The following is a 22129-nucleotide window of genomic DNA, read 5'->3' on the forward strand; positions in this document are numbered from 1 at the left end:
ATCAATATTTTAAAATGGATATTATTGTTGGTGAACCCTGTAAGGGAAAATAGCACCCAAAGGTCCAAACCCCTATTTTTCCCATTTTGTGACACATAAAAATTTTAATATGAAGCGATCAAAAGGTCATATAGTCCCCAAAATGGTATTAATGTAAACATCATTGAGTAACGAAAAAATGACACTTTAAAGAGGACCTGTCACCCCATTTATCGGCACTAGGAGCTGCTTACTAAGGTAAGCAGCTCCTAGTGCTTGAAAAAACGCCACAGTGTTAGAGTGATAGCGATACCGGAAACCTATGGTAACGCTATCTAACACTGCGGCAGGGTATAGTGTAATCATCGGACAGCTTGCAGCTGCGGCGGGGTAGAGGTAGCGCCTCGGACCGCCCCCTCATGATTACACTATACCCCGCCGCAGTGTTTGATAGCGTTACACTGCGGCGTTTGATCAAGCACTAGGAGCTGCTTACTTTAGTAAGCAGCTCCTTGTGCCGATAAATGGAGTGACAGGTCCTCTTTAAACATCTACTTACAGATAAGTATAAAAAAGTTATTGGTCTCGGAAAATTATTAAAATTTAATGGAATGTTAAAAGTGGCAAGTGAAAAATGGAAACATGACAATGTAAAAGGGCTGTTTGCTTAACCCCTTAAGGACGCAGGGTTTTTCCGCTCATTTCTCGCTCTCCAACTTCAAAAATCCATAACTTTTTCATTTTTACGTGTACAGACCTGTGTGAGGGCTTATTTTGTGCGTAACAAATTTTACTTTCCCGTAATGTTATTTATTTTAACATGCCGTGTACTGCGAAGCTGAAAAAAAATTCCAAAAGTGGAAAAACTGAAAAAAAAACGCACGTGCGTCACGTTCTTGTGGGCTCAGTTTTTTCGACTTTGACTGTGCACTCAAAATAACACCTCAGCTTTATTCTTTGGTTCGGTGCGATCGCGGTGATACCAAATTTATATAGGTTTTATTGTGTTTTAATACATTTTCAAAAATTAAACGAATGTGTACAAAAAAGAAAAAAAATTTTTTGCCATCTTCTGACGCTAATAACTTTTTCATACTTTGGCACACGGAGATGTGTGAGGTGTCATTTTTTGCGAAATGAGCCAACGTTTTCATTTCCACCATTTTGAGGTCTGTGCGACATTTTAATCATTTTTTATTTAATTTTTTATGTGATGTAAAAAGGTGTAAAAGTCGCATTTCGGACATTTGGGCGCCATTTCCCGCCTCAGAGGTCACCGCCGGCCGTAACCTTTTTTATATTTTGATAGATCGGGCATTTTGGGACGCAGCGATACCTAATATGTTTGTGATTTTTACTGTTTATATATGTTTTATATCCGTTCTAGGGAAAGGGGGGTGATTTGAACTTTTAATATTTTATACATTTTTTTTATTTTTTTAAACTTTTTTTTTTTTTTCACTATTTTTTAGACCATCTAGGGTACATTAACCCTAGATGGTCAGATCGCTCCTACCATATACTGCAATACAACTGTGTTGCAATATATGGCATTTTTGCAGCACATTCATTACAATGAGCCACTGGCTCATTGTAAAGAATCTGCAGAAGCCATGTAGCCTCGTGTCAAAAGAAGACCCGAGGCTACCAAAGCAACCGCCGTTTTCTAAACGTCGCCGGCAACTTTGCCGGCGGCGATGACATGGTTAATAGCCACGATCGTTGCAAGCACCGACCGCGGTTATTAGCGGTGGGGGTTTTCTGCAAAATGCACGTAAAAAACGCAAGTGTGAAAGGGGCCTAACTGACATGTCTTCAGTTATGTTCCGTTTATTTCAGTTTATTTATCATCAGTTTTTTGGTTTTTCAACATCGGTAAATAAGGCTAATTTCACACTACCGTCAGCATAAATGAAATAAACTGAACATAACTGAAGGCACGTCAGTTACTGTCTGTTTTCAAAATTAATATTGACAAATCATTGGTCTATATCTCATGTCTACCTATCTCATCTACCTGTCTCTTCTATCTATCTAAAACAAAAAAATAGCTCTCCAACTTTAGGAAAGTGAAAATGTGTAGGCTTATTCATCCATATAGCTATATATTGAGCTTCACTTTTCTAAAGTTGGAGTCAGGGCTGGGATGCAGAGTTTTGGTGCCCTAGGCAGACAAGCAAAATTGCAGCCCCCCTGTAAAATTTTAGCAAAAATGCAATGGGATGCAGTAAATAACCACACAAAAATATATACAGGCGGACCCCTACTTAAGAACACTCGACTTACATACGACCCATAATTACAAACGGCCTCTGGTTTTTGGTAATTTATTGTACTTTAGTCCTAGGCTACAATAATCAGCTATAACAGTTATCACAGGTGTCTATAATGAAGATTTAGTGTAAATACTGATTCTTATGACAACCCAACATTTTTAAAATCCAATTGTCACAGAGACCAAAAAAGTTCTGTCTGGGATTACAATAATAAAATATACAGTTCCGACTTACATACAAATTCAACTTAAGAACAAACCTACAGACCCTATCTTGTATGTAACCCGGGGACTGCCTGTACCAGCATTAACCCTTCAGAATGTAGCCAGTTTATAGCTAAAGGCTCAGTCCCATTTTTTGTAATTTCACATGCGGCGCTTTATATGGTTATAACTTCTGAATACTATTACTTATCAAAGCGATTTTATGATTGTTTTTTCATCACATTTTGTACTTCATTTTGGTGGTAAATTTTGGCTGTTAGTTTTTGAGTTTATTTATAAAAAAAAGGGAAAAAAATTACATAGTTAGTTTCAGTTGCTGAATAACATTTCCCATATGTCCCATATGTCTGCTTTACGTTTTCATAATTTTTAAAATTCCTGGATAATTTATTTTGATGTCATGCGGCTTACAAATCGAAAATGTGTTTTCTGTATTTTCAAGGTGATTTCAGAATTTACTTTTTGGGGATCGTTACAGTTTTTTATTAAAATTTAAAATGTATAATATTAGATATTGGTCAGATTTTGTTGGTAATTTGTTCATTTAGCCCTAAAATGTACACGTTCACAAAATATAGAGAGAAAACCCATCTTAAAAGAGTATGGAGACACCCAACATGAGGATGTTACTTGTTGTAGGGGCGCTAAGCAAGGTGCAGAAGGGAAGAAGGGTCATGCTTTAGCCATAGAATTTAGTGGTTTTTAGTTGGTTCATAGCACAGTTTTCTATTTAAAATAAAATATTTGTTTTTCCATTAATGTTGCCATGCGAGGGCTTATTATTTGCGAGATGAGATGCTTTTTTTTCAGTGGTATTATTTTGAGCTGGCTATACCCTACTGCTCAAAAAAAAGTAACTTTTTTGTGATGGGGTTGCAGAAAAAACATCAACGCTTTCATTCATTTCTAATTTTTTTTATGTACCCGTATATACTCGAGTATAAGCCGACCCAAGTATAAGCCGAGGCCCCTAATTTTACCACAAAAACCTGGTAAAACCTATATTTTTTTTACTCGAGTATAAGCCGAGTTTGGGTTTTCAGCACATTCTTTTGTGCTGAAAATCTAGGCTTATACTCGAGTATATATGTTAAGCATCAAGTAATATGTAAAATTTATTCAACAGGTCAGTACAACTACCACAAATTTCCATATGTTTTTACTAGTTTTGTACAATAAAACCTCACGTGGTGAAAAAAATCTATAATTTTTGCATTGCCAATTTCCAAGTAGCATCACTCTTTTAATTTTTTGTGTTTATAACTGGATGAAAACTTGTTTTTTTGCAGGACATGTTGGGGCACATTTACTTATCCGGTCCCTCAGAGTTCCCGAAAGTGCATTGTAGGACGACAATGCACTGTGCCGCGATTCACTAAGATCGTGCGCCCGATATGCTGCATGTGTCGCTTCTCAGCTCAGGTCAGCCGGAGTTCACTTTCTTCCTGGTACATGTAAGTGCATTGGATGCAACACAATTTGAATCTTAAATCCTGCGCTCAGTCCGAATCAGAGAGATCGTCCGACAGCCTGCCCCTCAATTTCTGTCATATAAGAGCTGGCGCAGCTACACCACAATCCGATCGCGTGCAACACAATCCCCTGGTAAATCCCTGTCACAGCGGCACAAATCCTAAAAATGTCGGGAAGTCTGACGGAAATGCGATCCGCGGACCCTTAGAAAATAAGCCCCGTTGTGCTTTACAACAGTACCATTTTTGTATTCATACAGTTTTTTGGTAAATTTTTATCACATTTTATGTAGGACAAAATAGGTAAAAATCATTGTTGGTGTTTTTTTGAACTTTTTTCACAGCGTTCATCGTGCGGGTAAAATAATAATTTTGTTTTATTGTACGGGTCATTACGGATGTGGCGATACTACTACATATGTGGGGTTTGTATGATGATTTTCACTTTTTTATTGTTTATTTAAGTGGATTGTGTAACAAGACTTTGGGGGCTTTATTTTTATTTAATTTTGGGGTTTGATTGCTTGTTCATTATAATACCCTGCAATACTGATGTATGTCAGAGGGGATGTCAGTGATAGATAACAAGCACCGGCTGGACGCTAACCACGGGAGCCCAGCACCTTGTGGAGTGCTAACTGGTTAAAGGTACTGCTAACCGTCACTTACTTTTCACATTGGGTTGCAGCTGTTTACTTCTATGTCTATGTTGGCCTGGTCCATTCCTGGTAACCTCCTCATTGTTGACAATGCTTCTCCATCAGGTATAGAAAGTCATGGCAACATGTTCAACTCATGAATTATCACTGCAGAATTTGCCAACCTGGTGATTTTAGCCTCTAGAGAACATCTCGACACTCCACCTCTAAATAATAATCACAGTCTGTATAATGTCACCTACTGTTATCCTAAGTGCTCAACAAAATGACCATCATGTGACCCAGCACACTCACCCCAGTATAAAGGTATCTTAGGTCAGTACATACCCCCAATACATACAAGTATTTAAGTACCTCTGTATATAGGTAGCCTAGCACATGCTCCCAGTATATATATTAGGGAGCCCAAAACATGCCCCGAGTATATTGGTAGCCGTGAACAGGTGGCCAGTACATAGGTAGCGCAGAATAGGCCCCACGTATATATATATTTCATAAAATGTCTCCGGTATATATGTATTCCAGCACATGCCTGCAGTATATAGATAGCCCAGAACACACCCCCAGTAAACATATATTTTAGAACACCCCCAATATATAGACAGTCCAGAACATGCCCCCAGTATACAGGCAGCCCAAAACAGATTCCCGGGACATAGGTAGCACAGAATATGCCCCATGCATATATGCATCTCAGAAAATGTCCGTGTTATATAGGTATCCCAGCACATGCCCCAGTATATAGGTAGTTCAGCACATGCCCCAGTATATAGGTAGTCCAGCGAATTCCCCCAATATATTGGTAGCCCAGCACATGTGCCGAGTATATCAGTAGTCCAACGTGTCCCCAGTTAATGGGTAGTCCAGCGAATTCCCCCAATATATTGGTAGCCCAGCACATGTCCCGAGTATATGGGAAGCCAAGCACATGTCCCCAGTATATCGGTAGCCCCCTGTATATATCAGCACATACCTACGGAATGAAGGTAGTGCTGCACCAGCCTCCAGTATATAGGTAGCCCAGGCCAGCACATGACTTCAGTATATAAAGTGGCAGTCACTGGAATGAGAGTGCCAGAGACAGACAGTCGCTGAAATGAGAGTGCCAGGGACAGACAGTGGCTGGAATGAGAGTGCCAGGGACAGACAGTGGCTGGAATGAGAGTGCCAGGGACAGACAGTGGCTGGAATGAGAGTGCCAGGGACAGACAGTGGCTGGAATGAGAGTGCCAGGAACAGACAGTCGCTGGAATGAGAGTGCCAGGGACAGACAGTTGCTGGAATGAGACTTCCAGCAACAGAGACGGTCAAAAAAGTTTATTTATTTTAGAATTTGTTAACCCATTCTATTTTGTTGTAGCTAAGAGCAGTTATTCACTATCCCGGGCAATGCTGGGAGCTACAGCTAGTATATATATATAAATATATATATATATATATATACACATGAGAGAGAAAGAGAGAAAGTTCAAAACCAACTTTTTTTGTGTGACTTCCACATGCAAAAAATTGACAAAAAAAACACAGTTGCACCATATTCTGAAGGACTTTATTTTTACAGCTTTCAATGTGCGGACGTGACGACACCTTATTCTTTGGGTCAAAATGATCACAGAGATAACTTAAAACTTTTAAAAACAGTCAAAAGCCATGCATTGTCATATGCTTACACGGGTCATTTTTTCATATTTTAGTGTACGGAGCTGTGTATGGTGTCACTGTTTGCGGGATGGGATGACTTTTTCATTGATACCATTTTCTGGTACAGGCTTCTTTGGCAAGAATAATTGTTTTCATATTTTAATAGATTAGACATTTTGGAAAGCAGTGATACCTAATATGTTTGTTTATGATTTTACATTTTAATTTACTTTTTATGTGTGTTCTAGGGAAAGGGTGGTGATTTGATTTATATTTATTAATTTATTTTTTCGGATTTTTGAAAACTTTCACTCATGGAGACAGCTCAGTCCGTGAGCTCTTTCGATTCGCCCCTTTACAACTGCCTGATGAAGGGGTTGACTATCTCACTTAAAAAAAAACTGATATATGGTAATAACTGATTAAAAAAACTGACACTTTCTAACTATCCGTTTCCCATTGACTTCAATTTAAAATTATAACATGCGTGTTTTTTTTTTAAACATAAAAAAGTAGTGAAGTAATTTTTTCTGTCAAAAAACTCATGCATAATGGACTGACTGCTTAACTGAACATTACAGATTATTGAGTCTAGTCCTTAGGCTATATTCACACTGCCGTTGCCCGCCCGTACCGTACCGTAGCGGGCAACGGCAGTGTACGGGGAGAGGAGGAGGAGGTGAGCGCAGCTCACCCCCGCCCCTCTCCATAGCGACCTATGGCACACGGCGCCGTATTACGGGAAAAGATAGGACAGGTCCTATCTTTTTCCCGGGTACGGAACGGTACGGTGCCGCACGTGTGCTGCACCGTACCGCTCCCGTAGGGTGCCGTGCGCCCATAGAAGTGTATGGGGGACGTATATCGGCCGTATATACGTCGGCCGTATATACGTCCCCCATACGTTCGTGTGAATGTAGCCTTAGTTGTATTATATGGATTTTCCTTCAAAAATGTAACCCCTTACCAATGTGTGACATATTCATTGTCACACATTGGCTGCAGGCATATGGAGAGGCCTCACGGGCCATACAAGGTGGGTGTTTGCTGCATATTGCAGGGTATTAACCCTTTGTTTGCTGCAGTCAAGAGTCATCTCAGCCATCTTGTCTGAGGTCTATCGCCATGACAGCCTTGGGTCTTTATAAGACCAGAGGCTGTATGGTTTCTGACGATCTGTTACAATGTGCCAGTGGCACATTGTAATAGATCATGTGTAAAAATACCCATATACTGCCATACTGTAGTATATGGTAGGATCAGACAACCTAGGGTTATAGTACACCAAAAAATAGTAAAAAAAAAGTAAAAAGGAAAAACAAATCCTAAAAACGGGAATCACCACTCTTTCTCTAGAACTGATATAAAAATAAACAGTAAGGTATCCCCGTGTCCAAAAATATCAGATCTATATATAATATATACTAACGTTTATTCCCAGCGTAAAACCCTGCAATGGAAAATAACACCAGTCAATATTAGTTCAGTCACTAATATGGTAGCAAAGAAAACGTCAGCTCATCCCACAAAATTTGACACCTCACACAGCTCCGTACACCGTAGTATGAAAACATTAGGAGTGCCAGAAGATGGCGAAACAAACTCATTTTTTACATTTTTTGTGTAAAATGGAAACGCAAAAACGAAAAAAGGGCCTTGTCATCAAAGGGTTAAAATCCATCTACTAATAACCTTTATTTTATAAGGTAAAGGATTATTGAGAAGCTGTGTCTGCTCAGGGAGTCACCGTGATTGTCACACACAGTTCAGCTGTAAGGTAAGAGGCAGAGCACACCGTACAGCTACAGCGTTCCCGCTCAGTGGCAGCAGGCAGGCAGGCAGGCAGGCAGCAGGAGTCCTCGCATCCTAGCAGCAGGGAGCATGTTCCATGCAGTAACATCGTGCGGAGCTACACACAGGTAGACACAGGCTCCTCTCATTACACCAAGCTACCTGCAGGGGGCGCTGCGCTGTCTCCTCCTCCTCCTCCCTCCTGCAGTTCTCATTGCTACAGTGTGGAGGCAGAGACCACAAGAGGAGCTGCTGCTGCGCTTACAACCTGTGGCTAGTGTTTCCCTGTAGAGATCATGGCACTCGTTATTCTCTAGGAAAGCCTGTCTCCCACACCCCTGCCAATGCTTCTCTAATGCACAGGGTAATCGAGGTGCATTCCCCACCCCTGGGGTACTCCTTAGCACAGCATGGGTGAGAGGGGGGTGCCAGGGTCCTCTGATGGAGTGCTGATGCTATATATAGTTTGCTTCTGAGTTCTTTCCAGAATCCTCAATCTGAAGATTTGCAACTTCTCCGTTATGGCAAGGAATACAGCGCTTTATTTCCGTCTGGTGGAGGGGAAGAACCTGCCTGCTAAGGATGTGTAAGTCTTCAAGCCTTTCCCTCTCATTCCTGTGAGACCTGCTCATGTTCACCCCATTCATGAACTTCATACAGGTGAGAATACACAGCACCAAGCAGCTGGCTGCAGGTGATACCTGAGACCCTATGGCTGAGAGTAATTGTACTGGAAAGGGTTAAACTGGCTGAGGATGGTCCATTCACCTGACCTGCTAACACAGTGGTTCTCAACCTGTGGGTCGGGACCCCAGCGGGGGTCGAACGACCAAAACCTGGGGTCGCCTAAAGCCATCGGAGCCGCAATTTCACTGTGTTTTTACTGCGAGTTGTATGGTTTGGGGTCACCACAGCATGAGGAACTGTATTGCGGGGTCACAGCATTAGAAAGGTTGAGAACCACTGTGCTAACATCTCATCACAGTCTTTTCCTTGTATATGTAGCAAAAGGTAGAAGTGCTCCAGTTTATTGGCACACAGATCTGTATTCCTGAAAAAGCAAAGTCTGATCCCACTGCACCTAGTAGAAGTGGGTCACAGGTCGTATACCCGATAGATACATAGACATTTGGCATCTTCTATCTATAACAATTTCATCATATTTATCTATCCAGCACCTGTAATGGAACTTGTTGTGGGTGCAGCGTGAGTGCATTATGTTAAAAGGAACCTGTCATGGCAATTTGGAACAATAAATTAGATACACACAGGTTTCTTTTGTGTTCTTCTATAATCTCTTTTCCAAAAGAAAAAATATAAATACTATTCTGGTCCACAGCTCCCTCCATTTGCGTGTACTTTTTGGCTTGACAGCAAAGGTCTAATTGTAACTTTGCTTTTGCTTGGAGCTCATTAAATGAAAGTACTTCCTTATCAGGGGTTTTCCAATGAAAACCTTTCTAACTACTACAGAGATAGAAGTCTGATCCCAGGGCATGGGATCCCTCTATTTTCATGAGAAATGTTACGTTTTCTGTCAATCCCAAAAATCAAGTGCAGTGTTGGTGCACTAGTGGAAAATTCACAAAAGGGATTTGGGTTGCAGTGGTGGGTCTCTCAAGGATCAGACAGTATTCCCTTATCATGTGAATAGCAGTTGTGCTCATGGGGAGAACCTTCTTTAAATGTAGAGTTTCATTGCACATTAAGTGGGGACACAAGAACTCACAAGCTTTTACTTTTTAACATTAAATGGTATCTTGTTATTGGCCCGTGGGGAAACCACCTGGCCAACCATAGTTGGCTAGTTGAAGGGCCGTCAATTTGTCGGATTGTTTGGCCACCAATCTGGCAATATTTCTGGTTCAGGTGGCTAAATGCCAAAACCGACCATTGGGTCCCCTCTTCTCTACTTGGTGTCCCTTACCCCAATGCATACAACCACTTTCAGGAGTCTTGACACGGAGTGGAGCAGCCAGAGGACACAAGAGCAGAGAGAACTTCTCAGCTGCACTCACTACTACCTGACCTCCTACACAAATGAACACTTCCATCAGTTATGGAAGTGCTCATTCGACTCATGGCTTGACAGGCTGCATGTTGCAAGACTTGTGCATCCTCTTCTAGGCTTTCAGTTGTGCATGTTGCACTTTATGTACATGCTCAGTAGTGAAGCTCCTCTGCTACAGATCAGAGGAATAAGGCACTGGGAACAAATGCCGGCATTTATGTCAGCACTGCCACAATTATGACCAGGAAAACAGGTCTGTGGCCATTTAGGTGGAGTTGCCTTAACGACTTCACAGCCCTGCAGATTGTATATACTTTTGTGGCATAACAGTAGAACTAATAATTTGCTAGTTTTATTCCCTGCTGTTTCTGTTTAATACGCCAGTGGGCTGACAGTAATGTTCTAGTGCCCCAACAGAGTCACTGGAGTTTAGTTTCCATATGAAAGAATGGTGGATGATCTGCAATAGTTTGGTCTGGCCACTACACATAGAATGGAACTGTCTGTTGTCTGAGAACAGCTGAGTGTTCTGGTTGTTGGATCCTCACTATTCTCATATTTATGATTTCTCTTTAGGCTGGGTTATCAATATTTTAAGTCAGAAAAAGTAATCCAAAGCCCCAACTCCCCAGTTCCCTGAACTTCGACTCCCACTCCAGCTCCACCAAAATGATCACCAATTCAGACACCACAGTCCTGGTCACCCTAGCAGTGATGATGTACATGCAGCCATTTCTTCCCAGTGCCTTATTTCTGTAATCTACAGCAGTGGAGCTCTACTCCTGAGTATGTACATAAAGTGCAGCACAATTCATCTCAACTAAAAGCCTAGATCAGATGGGGCACAACCCACAGACCATATGCAGACTGTCAAGCCTTTAGTTTTGGCCCGCACCCTGCTGAAATAGTCCAATGAGCACTTCTATAACGAATGTAACATAACTGATGGCAGATCATTGGTGCAGGAGGCCGGGTAGCGGTCCCCTCCTGCTGCCCCACTCTGTGTTCTGACTCCTGATACTGGTTATGTGTCAAGGTCAGGACATAGAGCAAAGTGTCTGCAGGAGAGGACCAAGGAAAGGTAATTACTTGTCAGCTGTACAGTACTGCTCCTGGGCCTCTACCTTTCCCAGTGCAGTTCTGCTCCGTGTCCTGATGCCTCCGCATACAGCCATCACAGGACACAGAGCGGCACATGGTGGAGAGAAGAACAGCCAGGAAATCGGAGCATTTATTTTTGTCTGCTCTAGGGGTCTCCAGTATTGTCTTCTATTGGGTCTCCCATTTTTTTTGTCTGCTTTGGGGTCTCCAATATTTGTCTGCACTAGGGTTTTCCAGTATTTTCAGCTTTATGTTCTAGGAGTCTCCTGTAGAGAGCTGAATCCACATATTTTGGCAATGCCAGATTACCAATGGACATTTTACTGTAGATCCCTTTATTTCAGGTAGATAATTAATTGGCAGAGGTATCTCTTATTGTATTTTTTTTGCTGTGTCCATAACAGACACATGCATGCTATGATAAACTAATCATGTACATATTGGTATCCCAATATGTGCTGTGTTCAGTGCTACTTTTAAAGCAACACTTCCTGGGTTTCCTGGGACTTCAGAAGAAGTAAGGAGGTATGGAAGGGGATGGATTATCACTGGAGCTCCTGCCTGTGAATTCTTCCTTTCTCCCTTTCTCTCCTTCTTCTATCATTGGTATTGGTGTCCTCAAAAGGCCAGTACAATGGAAAGCTGTGGTAGAGCAAGGAGCAATGAGTTTCTGATTAAATTGTTGTGTCGGCACTTTGTGTTAAATAAGTGAGTTTTTGGCTGTAATTTAGGCAGTCGGCCTCTAAAAGCCATCACTGGACTAGTGCATGAACCAAATACTAACAAGTCAAACCAAAGTCTCTTTACTAACCCATCCTATGCACTCTTCCAGTCTGTTATCTGGTAGATACCAAATGCCAAGCTACGGACTTCAGTTCTACCCTGGACTTTGTATACAAGATGATGGCTGATGATTGGTTCAAGTTTTTAATTTTTATTTAAAACTTAAATTATTTTTATTCCATTATTTATAAAGAATGAAATAAATGGCTGGGCCATTACACAAGCCCTTATACCTCTTGTGTCACCCCCTCATTCTCATAGACTGTAAACTCTTGCAAACAGGGCCCTCATTCCTATTGTTTCCATATGACTATAATTTACTGTATATACTCGAGTATAAGCTGAGTTTTTCAGCACAAAAAATGTGCTGAAAAACTTCACCTCGGCTTATACTCGAGTCATGAGAAAAACCGCTGTACTCGCCTTCCGACACCCCCGGCAGGTCCTCTCCTATACCGCAATGCTACAGCCTCGGCTCTGTGTCCCAGCGCTCTCCGTTGCAGGGATCTTGACGTTGGCCGCGCGGCACACGCTATGATGTCAACGAGCGGATGATGTCACAATCCCTGCAATGGACCGTGCAGGGACACGGAGCTGATGGAGGGGGGGGGGTTCGAAAGGTGAGTACCGTGTTTTGTTTTCTTTACTACAGGAATTATATTGCGGGCACGGGCTGGGCAGGCTGTACACTGCAAGGGGCTGGGCAGGCTGTACACTAAAGGGGACTGGTAAGGCTGGCAATATACTACAGGGGCTGGTTATATACTGGGAGGCTGTGACCAATGAATTTCCCAGTCAATAGTTTTTTTTCCAGTTTTTTGTGTTAAAATTAGGGCTCTCTGCTTATACTCGGGTTGGCTTATACTCGAGTATATACAGTACTTGTATTGTCCAATTTTATTTGTTCCCTATGATTTGTAAAGCACTACTAAATGATGTTATATAAATAAATATTATTATTATTATTTCCTATTATAGTCTAAGGTGCATAGGACTGCAGAGTAGCCTGTAAATAGGTTTTCAAGTTCTTACAGAATTGCAAAGACAGTAGGACTAAATATTATGGGTTAGTCAAAAGAGAATGGAAGTTACAGTTCATGCAGTAAGGTAGTGTGATAGATCTGCCTGAAGAAATGGGAATTTAGGGCATGTTTTGAAGCTTTGGTAGTTGGTTATTAGTCTGACTAGTGTGGTGTAGGGCATTCCTGAGAACCATTGAAGCTTGAAGTCCTGGATATGTGATTAGGTGCGCTTATTGATATCTTTAGGCAGCAGGATGTGTAATGCGAAGTTTGTGGGCCGTGGTTTGTGTACCCCTGTTTAAAGGAAACCTACCAATGGTAGGTTTAAGCTGTAAACACCGAGCACCATGCTTAGTTTCGTTAGTGTTAAAACCGCGGTATCGCGGTTTTAACACTTTTTAAACTTTATAGCATAAACTGCTTCGGCGCTGCCTACATAGGAAATGCCGCAGGCGTTGCGCGCGCACGGTCGCGCGCAGCGCCGAAGCGGCTTCTGCTATAAAGTTTAAAAAGTGTTAAAACCGCGATACCGCGGTTTTAACACTAACGAAACTAAGCACCGGCACCAGCTCACCCTGAGCTGGTGCTCGGTGTTTACAGCTTAAACCTACCATTTGAAATGGTAGGTTTCCTTTAAGGCCTCTTCACAGTGCTGTATGCTTGTCCGGGTAAGTATAAAGCCGTGCACGGTACGGTGGCATACTGTGGTCGGGGGCCATAAGGGTCTATGAGGATGTATGTTTGCTGCCGGATATATATCTCCACGACATTGGTGTGAAAGGGGCCTTAAACTGTATTCAGGAGGCAAGTGGCAACCAGATTGCGGGCATCCTTGTAGAGTCTGGATTAAAAGACAAGTCTGAAAGCTGCGTTAAAGGGGTATTCCCATGAAGACAAGTTTCTTATATATTCTCAGGATAACAAAATAACACATTTTGATATGACAGTCCAACCTGTCTATCAGTCCTAGTGTACACAATTTCAGTTGCCGCTAGATGTGACCCTGTAACTTCTGACTTTAGGGTCGGGCCACCATCTTGGATTTCTGCGTGCAGTTCAGTTTCTTTGTCTTTAAGCTCTGAGTCTGTAGCCACGCCCCCTGCATGGAGCTCACGGACGCTCACTGATTCACTTCCTGCCAGCGCATCATGATCAGAGAGAAGCTACAAACTGCAAGGAGATAAGTGATCTGGGGGAACGGGTGGCAGGCACAGATCTGTGAGATGTAGCAGAGCTGACAGTTTAAAAGTCTGTCAGCCACTGTGTAATAGGTATCTCATGCATCTCATCTCTGATCTGTCTAATCTCTCTTTCTATGTGTCAGTGTCTTAGTTCAATGTCAGAAGCCAGATGAAAGTTGTTATACACCTTGTACTCTGATAATCTAAGCAAATTGTCACCCCTCAGAACTAGAGGGATCATGAAGTGTTTGCTTAGAGAGGCCCTTTCTACCCTCTGGGATTTTGCACTGAGCAGCCTAGGGAGTGATAGGAGCTTAAACACTACTAACACTGAGTAACGTAAATTAAGGGGTAATGATCTTTATTACTAGGGGATTGAGATTTGAGAATTTTCTTTTGTGGGAAAACCACTATAATGATAGATTGTCAAGGAAAGAGTTTAGTAAGTGGAAGACCCATTAGTATGGAGTTAAAACAAAAGAAACTGAGCAACAATTAGGGTTTTAGATGTTTCCGTTGTAAGAAATGGGTGGATTCTGAAAATATTTTGAGTTGCATGCAGTAAGATTGTAAATGGTATAAGGATTTATCTACTTTTGCTTAACCTACTGTTCTATTTCTTTTGACCCATCTACAGTGTTTTAGCCATTACTTGCTTACTTACACATCAGACCTATCTACTACCTTCATGGCATAATCATTTTTATGATTTGATAGAATGGACATTTTGGGAGGTGGGGGATACCTAACATGTTTACAATTTCATTTTTTATATGGATTCTAGGGAAAGGGGGATGATTTAAACGTAATTAAAAAAAAAAAAAAAAAAATATATATATATATATATATATATATATATATATATATATATATATATATATATATATATATATATATATATATTACTATTAGTTGGACCCTCTCCAATCCCTTTTCCTGCAGATGACTTAAAGTAAATTTGTCTGCAGCTTTTCACATATCAGCCTAATGGTATGTAGCTGTAATTATACACAACACAAACATGTATTTGACTAAGATATCTGCTGGTTATTTTTTTAGAAATTACAATTAGTTAATGTACCTCTCTCTAACTTCAGGAGCATGAGTGGGCGTGTTTTCAGGACTGACCTTGAAATGCCCACATGACTCGGCCTTAGAAGTTGATTGTGATGCAATTCTAACCGCAGCGTGTAAATACATCCTTGCATTTGCATGTTTCAGTTGAAATGCATAAGCGATCACGTTGAGCCCCTCTTTGTTCTGGTTGGATTGCATTTGTAACTGGACAGGAACTGTGAACGCAGACTGAGGTTGTGGTCACATGTTGCTTTTTTGTTGTGTTTGTGTTTTCATTGTGTTTTACAACATCTGAGAAGAGGTGATCTGACTAATTACATTACTGTTAACATTTGCGTTTACAAAACTAAGTGTAAGGGCTATGTTAACTTGTGTGTCAACATCGCATTAACACATTTAACAAAACTCATGTGTTAACATTTACATTGCCTGTTGTAAATGCAAATCTTAGGGTGCGGTCACATGTTGCAGTTAAAATTGCATCGCAATCAACTTTGAGGTGGTTCTAGGTGACTTTTTGTCAATTGAACAGGTGAAAGACATGAACTGAACGAGTGAATGACATTTGTGGAAAAGGTTTCCTCTTCAAAATCAAATTCATTCGTTCAGTTCATGTCTTTCACCTGTTCAATTGACAAAAAGTCACCTAAAACCACCTCAAAGCTGTTTGCGATGCAGTTTTAACTGCAACGTGTGAACGCACCCTTAAAGGAAACCTACCACTTGAATTGGCAGGTTTCTGATGGAAATACCGGGCACCAGCTCAGGGTGAGCTGGTGCCGGAGCTTATTTTTGTTAGTGTTTTAAACCGCGCTATCGTGGTTTAAAACACTTTTTAAACTTTAGAGCCGGCGCAGGCAGGTACGCGCTCGGCGCTTACCATGCGTGCGGCTCTCCTTCACTTCCTATGTAGCCGCGCGCATAGTAAGCGCCGAGCGCGTACCTGCCTGCGCCGGCTATAAAGTTTAAAAAGTGTTTTAAACCACGATACCGCGGTTTAAAACACTAACAAAAATAAGCTCCGGCACCAGCTCACCCTGAGCTGGTGCCCGGTATTTCCATCAGAAACCTGCCAATTCAAGTAGTAGGTTTCCTTTAACCCCTTAAGGACGCAGGGTTTTTCCGCTCATTTCTCGCTCTCCACCTTCAAAAATCCATATCTTTTTCATTTTTACGTGTACAGACCTGTGTGTGGGCTTATTTTGTGCGTAACAAATTTTACTTTCCCGTAATGTTATTTATTTTAACATGCCGTGTACTGCGAAGCTGAAAAAAAATTCCAAATGTGGAAAAATTGAAAAAAAAACACACATGCGTCACTTTCTTGTGGGCTCAGTTTTTTCGACTTTGACTGTGCACTCAAAATAACACCTCAGATTTATTCTTTGGCTCGGTGCGATCGCGGTGATACCAAATTTATATAGGTTTTATTGTGTTTTAATACATTTTCAAAAATTAAACGAATGTGTACAAAAAAGAAAAAAAATTTGGGACGCTAATAACTTTTTCATACTTTGGTGCACGGAGATGTATGAGGTGTCATTTTTTGCGAAATGAGCAGACGTTTTCATTGCTACCATTTTGAGGTCTGTGCGAGGTCTGTGCGACATTTTTATTTCATTTTTTATGTGATGTAAAAAGGTGCAAAAGTCGCATTTTGGACATTTGGGTGCCATTTCCCGTCTCTGAGGTCACCGCCGGCCGTAACTGTTTTTATATTTTGATAGATCGGGCATTTTGGGACGCGGTGATACCTAATGTGTCTGTGATTTTTACTGTTTATTATGTTTTATATCAGTTCTAGGGAAAGGGGGGTGATTTGAAATTTTAATATTTTATTTTATTTTTTCCCACTATTTCTTAGACCATCTAGGGTACATTAACCCTAGATGGTCAGATCACTCCAACCATATACTGCAATACTTCTGTATTGCAATATATGGCATTTTTGCAGCTCATTCATTACAATGAGCCACTGGCTCCTTGTAACGAATCTGCAGAAGCCAGATAGCTTCGGGTCAAACGAAGACCCGAGGCTACCATGGCAACCGATCGCCGCCCCCCGATGACGTTCAGGTGCGCGGCGATCGTAATAAAGATGGCGGCGCCCGCGCGCCGCCGTCTTTTAAATGCCGCCGGCGACTTTGCTGGCGGCAACGGAAAGGTTAATAGCCACGATCGGTGCAAGCACCGACCGCGGTTTTTAGCGGTGGGGGTTTGCTGCAATATGCAACAACCCCCTCCTTTGTATGAAGAGGACTCAGCCCGTGAGCCCTCTTCATACACTCCCTATACCTCTGCGCCGTAGAGCTACGGCGCAGAGCGTTAAGGGGTTAACAGTAATGTAATTAGGGAAATCACCTCTCCTCAGCTGTTGTAATGTGTTTCAAAACGCAATGATTACACTACCAAAACGCAACATGTGACTGCACCCTTAGAAAACAAATAACAAAGATTTCCATCTCCATCTATCTTTCCTCTTTTATGTATTCTCTATCAATAAAGCATGTTAAAAATTATTAATAGCTAATGCATCTATACTGGAAGTTCCCGGGTTACGTAAAGGATAGGTACTTTTTGTATGTTATTAAGTTGAAATCGTATGCAGGTCAAAACTGAATATTTTAAAACTGTAGCTGCAGCCCAACATTTTTTGTACCTGTGATCACTGGATTTTCAAAATTTTCCGGGGGCAGAGAGGTCCACCTGTAACAAGGAGTTGTCTGTTAGTCAGGCGTCCATAAGTAGGTGATCGCCTGTACTTACTAACTAGCCATATAGACTGATGTTATGACAAATTCGGCCTATGGCATTGTGTGACAGATGCAACATCCTTTAAGATGGCAGCTGCAGTGTATTTGTTCTTTGCAGAGCTGTGTTAATTTTTTATTGCAGTTCGCTAGGATCACACCCTTACTTATTCCTATAAGTACCCGGCATCTGTAGATGGCTATTAATAGGCACTATTGCTATAGAGAATATAAAATAGAACTGCCACCGCTCACACACAAGAAATCCTGAGAATTGCTGCTGAGCTGGAAGCAGAAATTGCACACTCCATTATTTTACTTCTATTCTGCTTGTTATTAGTAAGTATTATGGTAGACATGCCTTCTCTTTCCAAATTTGGATAATCCTGTATCCCCTTTTATAGGTCTCATTAAAAAGGAACCATTGCAAGGCATGACACTAATACCCATCAGTTTAGCTAAAGATACTTATATTCAAGCCTAGTTGCATATTAGTGTCCTTTCTTCCATATAACCAGAAGCAAGGGAAGGTATATATTTTATTTATACAAAATGCACTTTGGTCCCATGTTTTTCTTAATATAATCAATCTAATTTACTGCTACTGTATACCAGTGCAGTCTTTTTTTTTCTTGAAACAAGCAAGAAATACTATATAAAAAGGTATTTCCCATCCTCCATCTGCATTTTTTCACAAATTTTAGGTAAATAGTATGTACAAATGGTAAACACACTAAACTTTGTAATATATTTCATCTTTCTACTAATACTTTGGTTTTTATTGTCGTCCTTTCTTCTTCTTTTTAACTTTTGATATTTTACATGTATTATGAATTTGAAATCCTCAGTTATTTTGAAGGTTTTTTTTATCTATTGGTGTAGCTTTATGGCAGTAATCTCAAAATGCCTCTACAGAGGCAAATGCTAAATGCTTTGAACTGCTTAGATGGTATCAAATATCTTAACGTTGGTCTGAGCAGACCTAAAGGTTGCACAAGACTAGAAGACGTGATGGTCGTTTTTTCTTTTTCTCGGCACAGGGCCAAACCTATCCATGGGTTGTATTTGGTATTGCTGATGAACCCAACTAAATTTACTAAAGCTTGGCTGTAAAACTACAGTCACTCCATAGATGGGCATTTAAAGATGATGGGAATGTTTTTTGTTTGTTTGTTTTTTTTCACTTGCTATACAATGATTTAATAAATGTATAATTTTAAAGTTCTGTCCACCTGAGGTTGTAGCACTTCATGATGAATTGAACACCAAGGTACATGATTTCTGTTAGAACTCCTCCCAACTGCAGCTATAGGTCTTAGGCTGCGTTCACACCTACCATCTGGATTGCATTTCAAAATGCAATGTGGATGGAACGGGGAGGGGCTTGGCCGGATTGCACATACATTTCAATAGAAATTTATGTGATCGGTAACGAGCGCCCAGAAGTAACTGATTGCACTCATATCAGTAGAAACGCATAAGCGATAGGGCCGAGCCCCTCCCATTTCATCTGGATTCCGCGCTGCAAACAAATTCAGACTGCATGTGTGAACGCAACCTGAGAGGAACCTTAGTGATAGATGTGTTGGGGTTCAAATGCTGGGACTCGCACATTAATTTTCTATAGAATTTTAAGAGGGAATACTCTTTTTGACTTTCACAAAAGTATTTTAAGTTTCTCCATACAAATAGCTTCACCTGCTGAATCCACAGGTTTTGTTTCCATCACTATATTGTGCATTTGACATATATTGCATTTGTTAATCCAAAACCAATTAGATATGCTGTCTTGACTCTAAATATGGCTGTTTGTATACACACATCATTAAAACATGGCAAATAGGGAATATTTATAGGACACAAAACAAACATAGCAATAGCAGATGCTGAATTAGCAGGAAGAACTCTGATCGTCTATTCTTTGTGTATTAAATGGTAATGCAGAAGAATGCCTATTTAAACACAGCTTGCAATTCCTACAGACAGACCCTCCCTGCGGGGGACTGTAAGGAGAATCATCTCTATGCCAAAACTTGTTTTTCCCATCCAGATGGGTCCTCCCCATCTCTTCTCTCTCACCCACTCTCTCGCCTTATTCTCATCAGCACTCATTATTTAATTAGAAAACCTAATTAAAAAAGCAGCTGATGAAGGTTGGTGGGAGGCAGAGGAGGTGTTCAGACAAGAAAAGAGAAGAGTGAAGTCATTTTCTAAAAACTAAAATGGGGAAAAAAAATTACTTTTTTAACTCCTCATTTGATATCGGGTAGGACACAAGGAGCAGGAATGATTTATTAATTTAATGCTACACTACATCTATCTACTTTGGTATGGGTAAATAGAGTACCAATCATAGAGATGATAAAATTGGTTATAACTGATAACTGCCTCTTATGGTTACAATCATTCTTAAACATGCATTACATGCAAAATATCTACACTATGGTTTAACACATCTATTGGACATTGTTCCAAAAGTCTTGCCGTTTGTTCAGATGCATTGCTAGTGTCTTTCCTCCTTTGCAATTCTTAATGAACAACTATATGCTCCAGAACAGCAAACTGTCAAAATTTCTGCTTTTATATTGATAATCACACTTGCTGATGATCAATTTATCATTTGATTAGTAACACTTGACTGCTACTTTACCCTCTGAATTCCTAATAAAGCACGTAATGTGAGGAATGCGCTAAAACTGGTGCATTGTGCGACAGTCTTAATCCCCCTACTGACGCAAAACACGGTGGAAGAGTATTTTGAGCTCAAATAAAATCTATACCATGTGCTGCCTATAAAAGATGTTGGCTATACCTTGCAGCAATATCCTGGTGCATTCTACATAAAATTTGATGGTCTTGAATGCCCTACTTTTTAAAAAACATGGTTTGAGAGGGGAGCAAGGTCGCTATTTTGTTGCCATACAAGGAATGATACATTAATATATCTATTTTAATAATTACACAGTAAAATCACTTGTGTTGTTGTTCATCTACAGTCGGTCTACTCCAGAATTATTTGTACTTGAAATACTATGTGCCATGCCTGTTGAGGGTTTTTTTAGGCAGTTTTCAGACCAAGGGGTCGTGGCACAACTCAAGCGCCACAAAAATCACTCCTAAGCTGTAATAATGTTAACCTAGTTGCTTACACTTACAAAAATAAAGGAAAATGGATTCAAATTAGCCAAACGCATGGAAACATTTAAAAACACTCCGAAAAAGCAGCATATGACCGCACCCTTAACTAACTCATAACTAACTCCTGGGTAATGTACTTCTGCACACCTCATCCTTTCTTCTATAAGTAAGAGCTAGAGCAGGATTCTGGTAAGATATTAGAGCTGAAGGGCGCACATTGTGCCCTAGTCTAGCTACAATCCTGGAATATAAATGCACTTACAGTAGTCCAGTGTATTCTATACCTTCTCCCTCGGACCACCCCTCGTACACCATCGGCCAGTGGTGACTGCCAGGCTACATGCATCAGTCAACGCCTCGTCAGAACGCCCCCTCATGAATACGGCCAACCTCTGTAAGTTTGGTCCGGCATTCTGTGGGCAACATAGAGCAGTGTTTTCTAGCTTTATAAAGCTAGCGATTAAACACTGCTATTACTGGGATAGGGCTATAGAGCTGCTTTCTTAGATTATTAGGGTGACAGGTCCTCTTTAAGAATACATCTGGAAGGTCTTTTTAGGGTAACTGCAATTATGCCATGCACAAGTATTATATATGTATTTTTCCTCTTACAGACCCTTATATTACTCTAAGCGGATATATATTTAGGCTGGCAGCCTAAGAAGCCTTTTTTGTAATATGTCCCAACTTTTAAGTTTTGTAACCTCCAGATATGGACTTTTTCATCTAGGCACATATTTAAGTTGTGACTTCATTAGGTTAGATGTGATAAGATAGTAGAACATTAGCTAGATTGGACATGTTTGTCTCTGTTGTAACTATCAGTGTCTGACTTTTTTTTCATTCCTTTTTCAAAGGTCAGGTACAAGTGACCCTTACTGCATTGTGAAAGTGGATAATGAAGTTGTGGCACGGTAAGTCCTCTGATGTAATGGAAATGGTAGTCTATACCGGTGGTACATGTAACCAAGCAAGATTTAAATATGGTCTATATAAACCCTGCCTCCACTGGTGCTCCATAATA

General features: G+C 40.7%; 1 protein-coding gene across 4 annotated transcripts in view; it reads left to right on the forward strand.

Moving 5' to 3' along the window:
* RASAL1 (RAS protein activator like 1) overlaps positions 1-22129 on the forward strand; it is a 57827-nt gene that overhangs the window by 3393 nt on the left and 32305 nt on the right. Inside the window, exons 1-3 of one of the 4 annotated variants that reach the window (XM_072148234.1) lie at positions 8011-8028; positions 8530-8628; positions 21963-22019. In XM_072148234.1, the coding sequence (XP_072004335.1) occupies positions 8564-8628; positions 21963-22019 (122 nt within the window). In that variant the 5' untranslated portion in view covers positions 8011-8028; positions 8530-8563. Of the gene's footprint in view, positions 1-8010; positions 8029-8103; positions 8171-8529; positions 8703-21962; positions 22020-22129 lie in introns of those variants that run through there. The other 3 variants (XM_072148224.1, XM_072148241.1, XM_072148250.1) reach the window with 3 other exon arrangements.

Source organism: Engystomops pustulosus, chromosome 1 (genome assembly GCF_040894005.1).
Source record: "Engystomops pustulosus chromosome 1, aEngPut4.maternal, whole genome shotgun sequence".
NCBI classification, from domain to species: domain Eukaryota; kingdom Metazoa; phylum Chordata; class Amphibia; order Anura; family Leptodactylidae; genus Engystomops; species Engystomops pustulosus.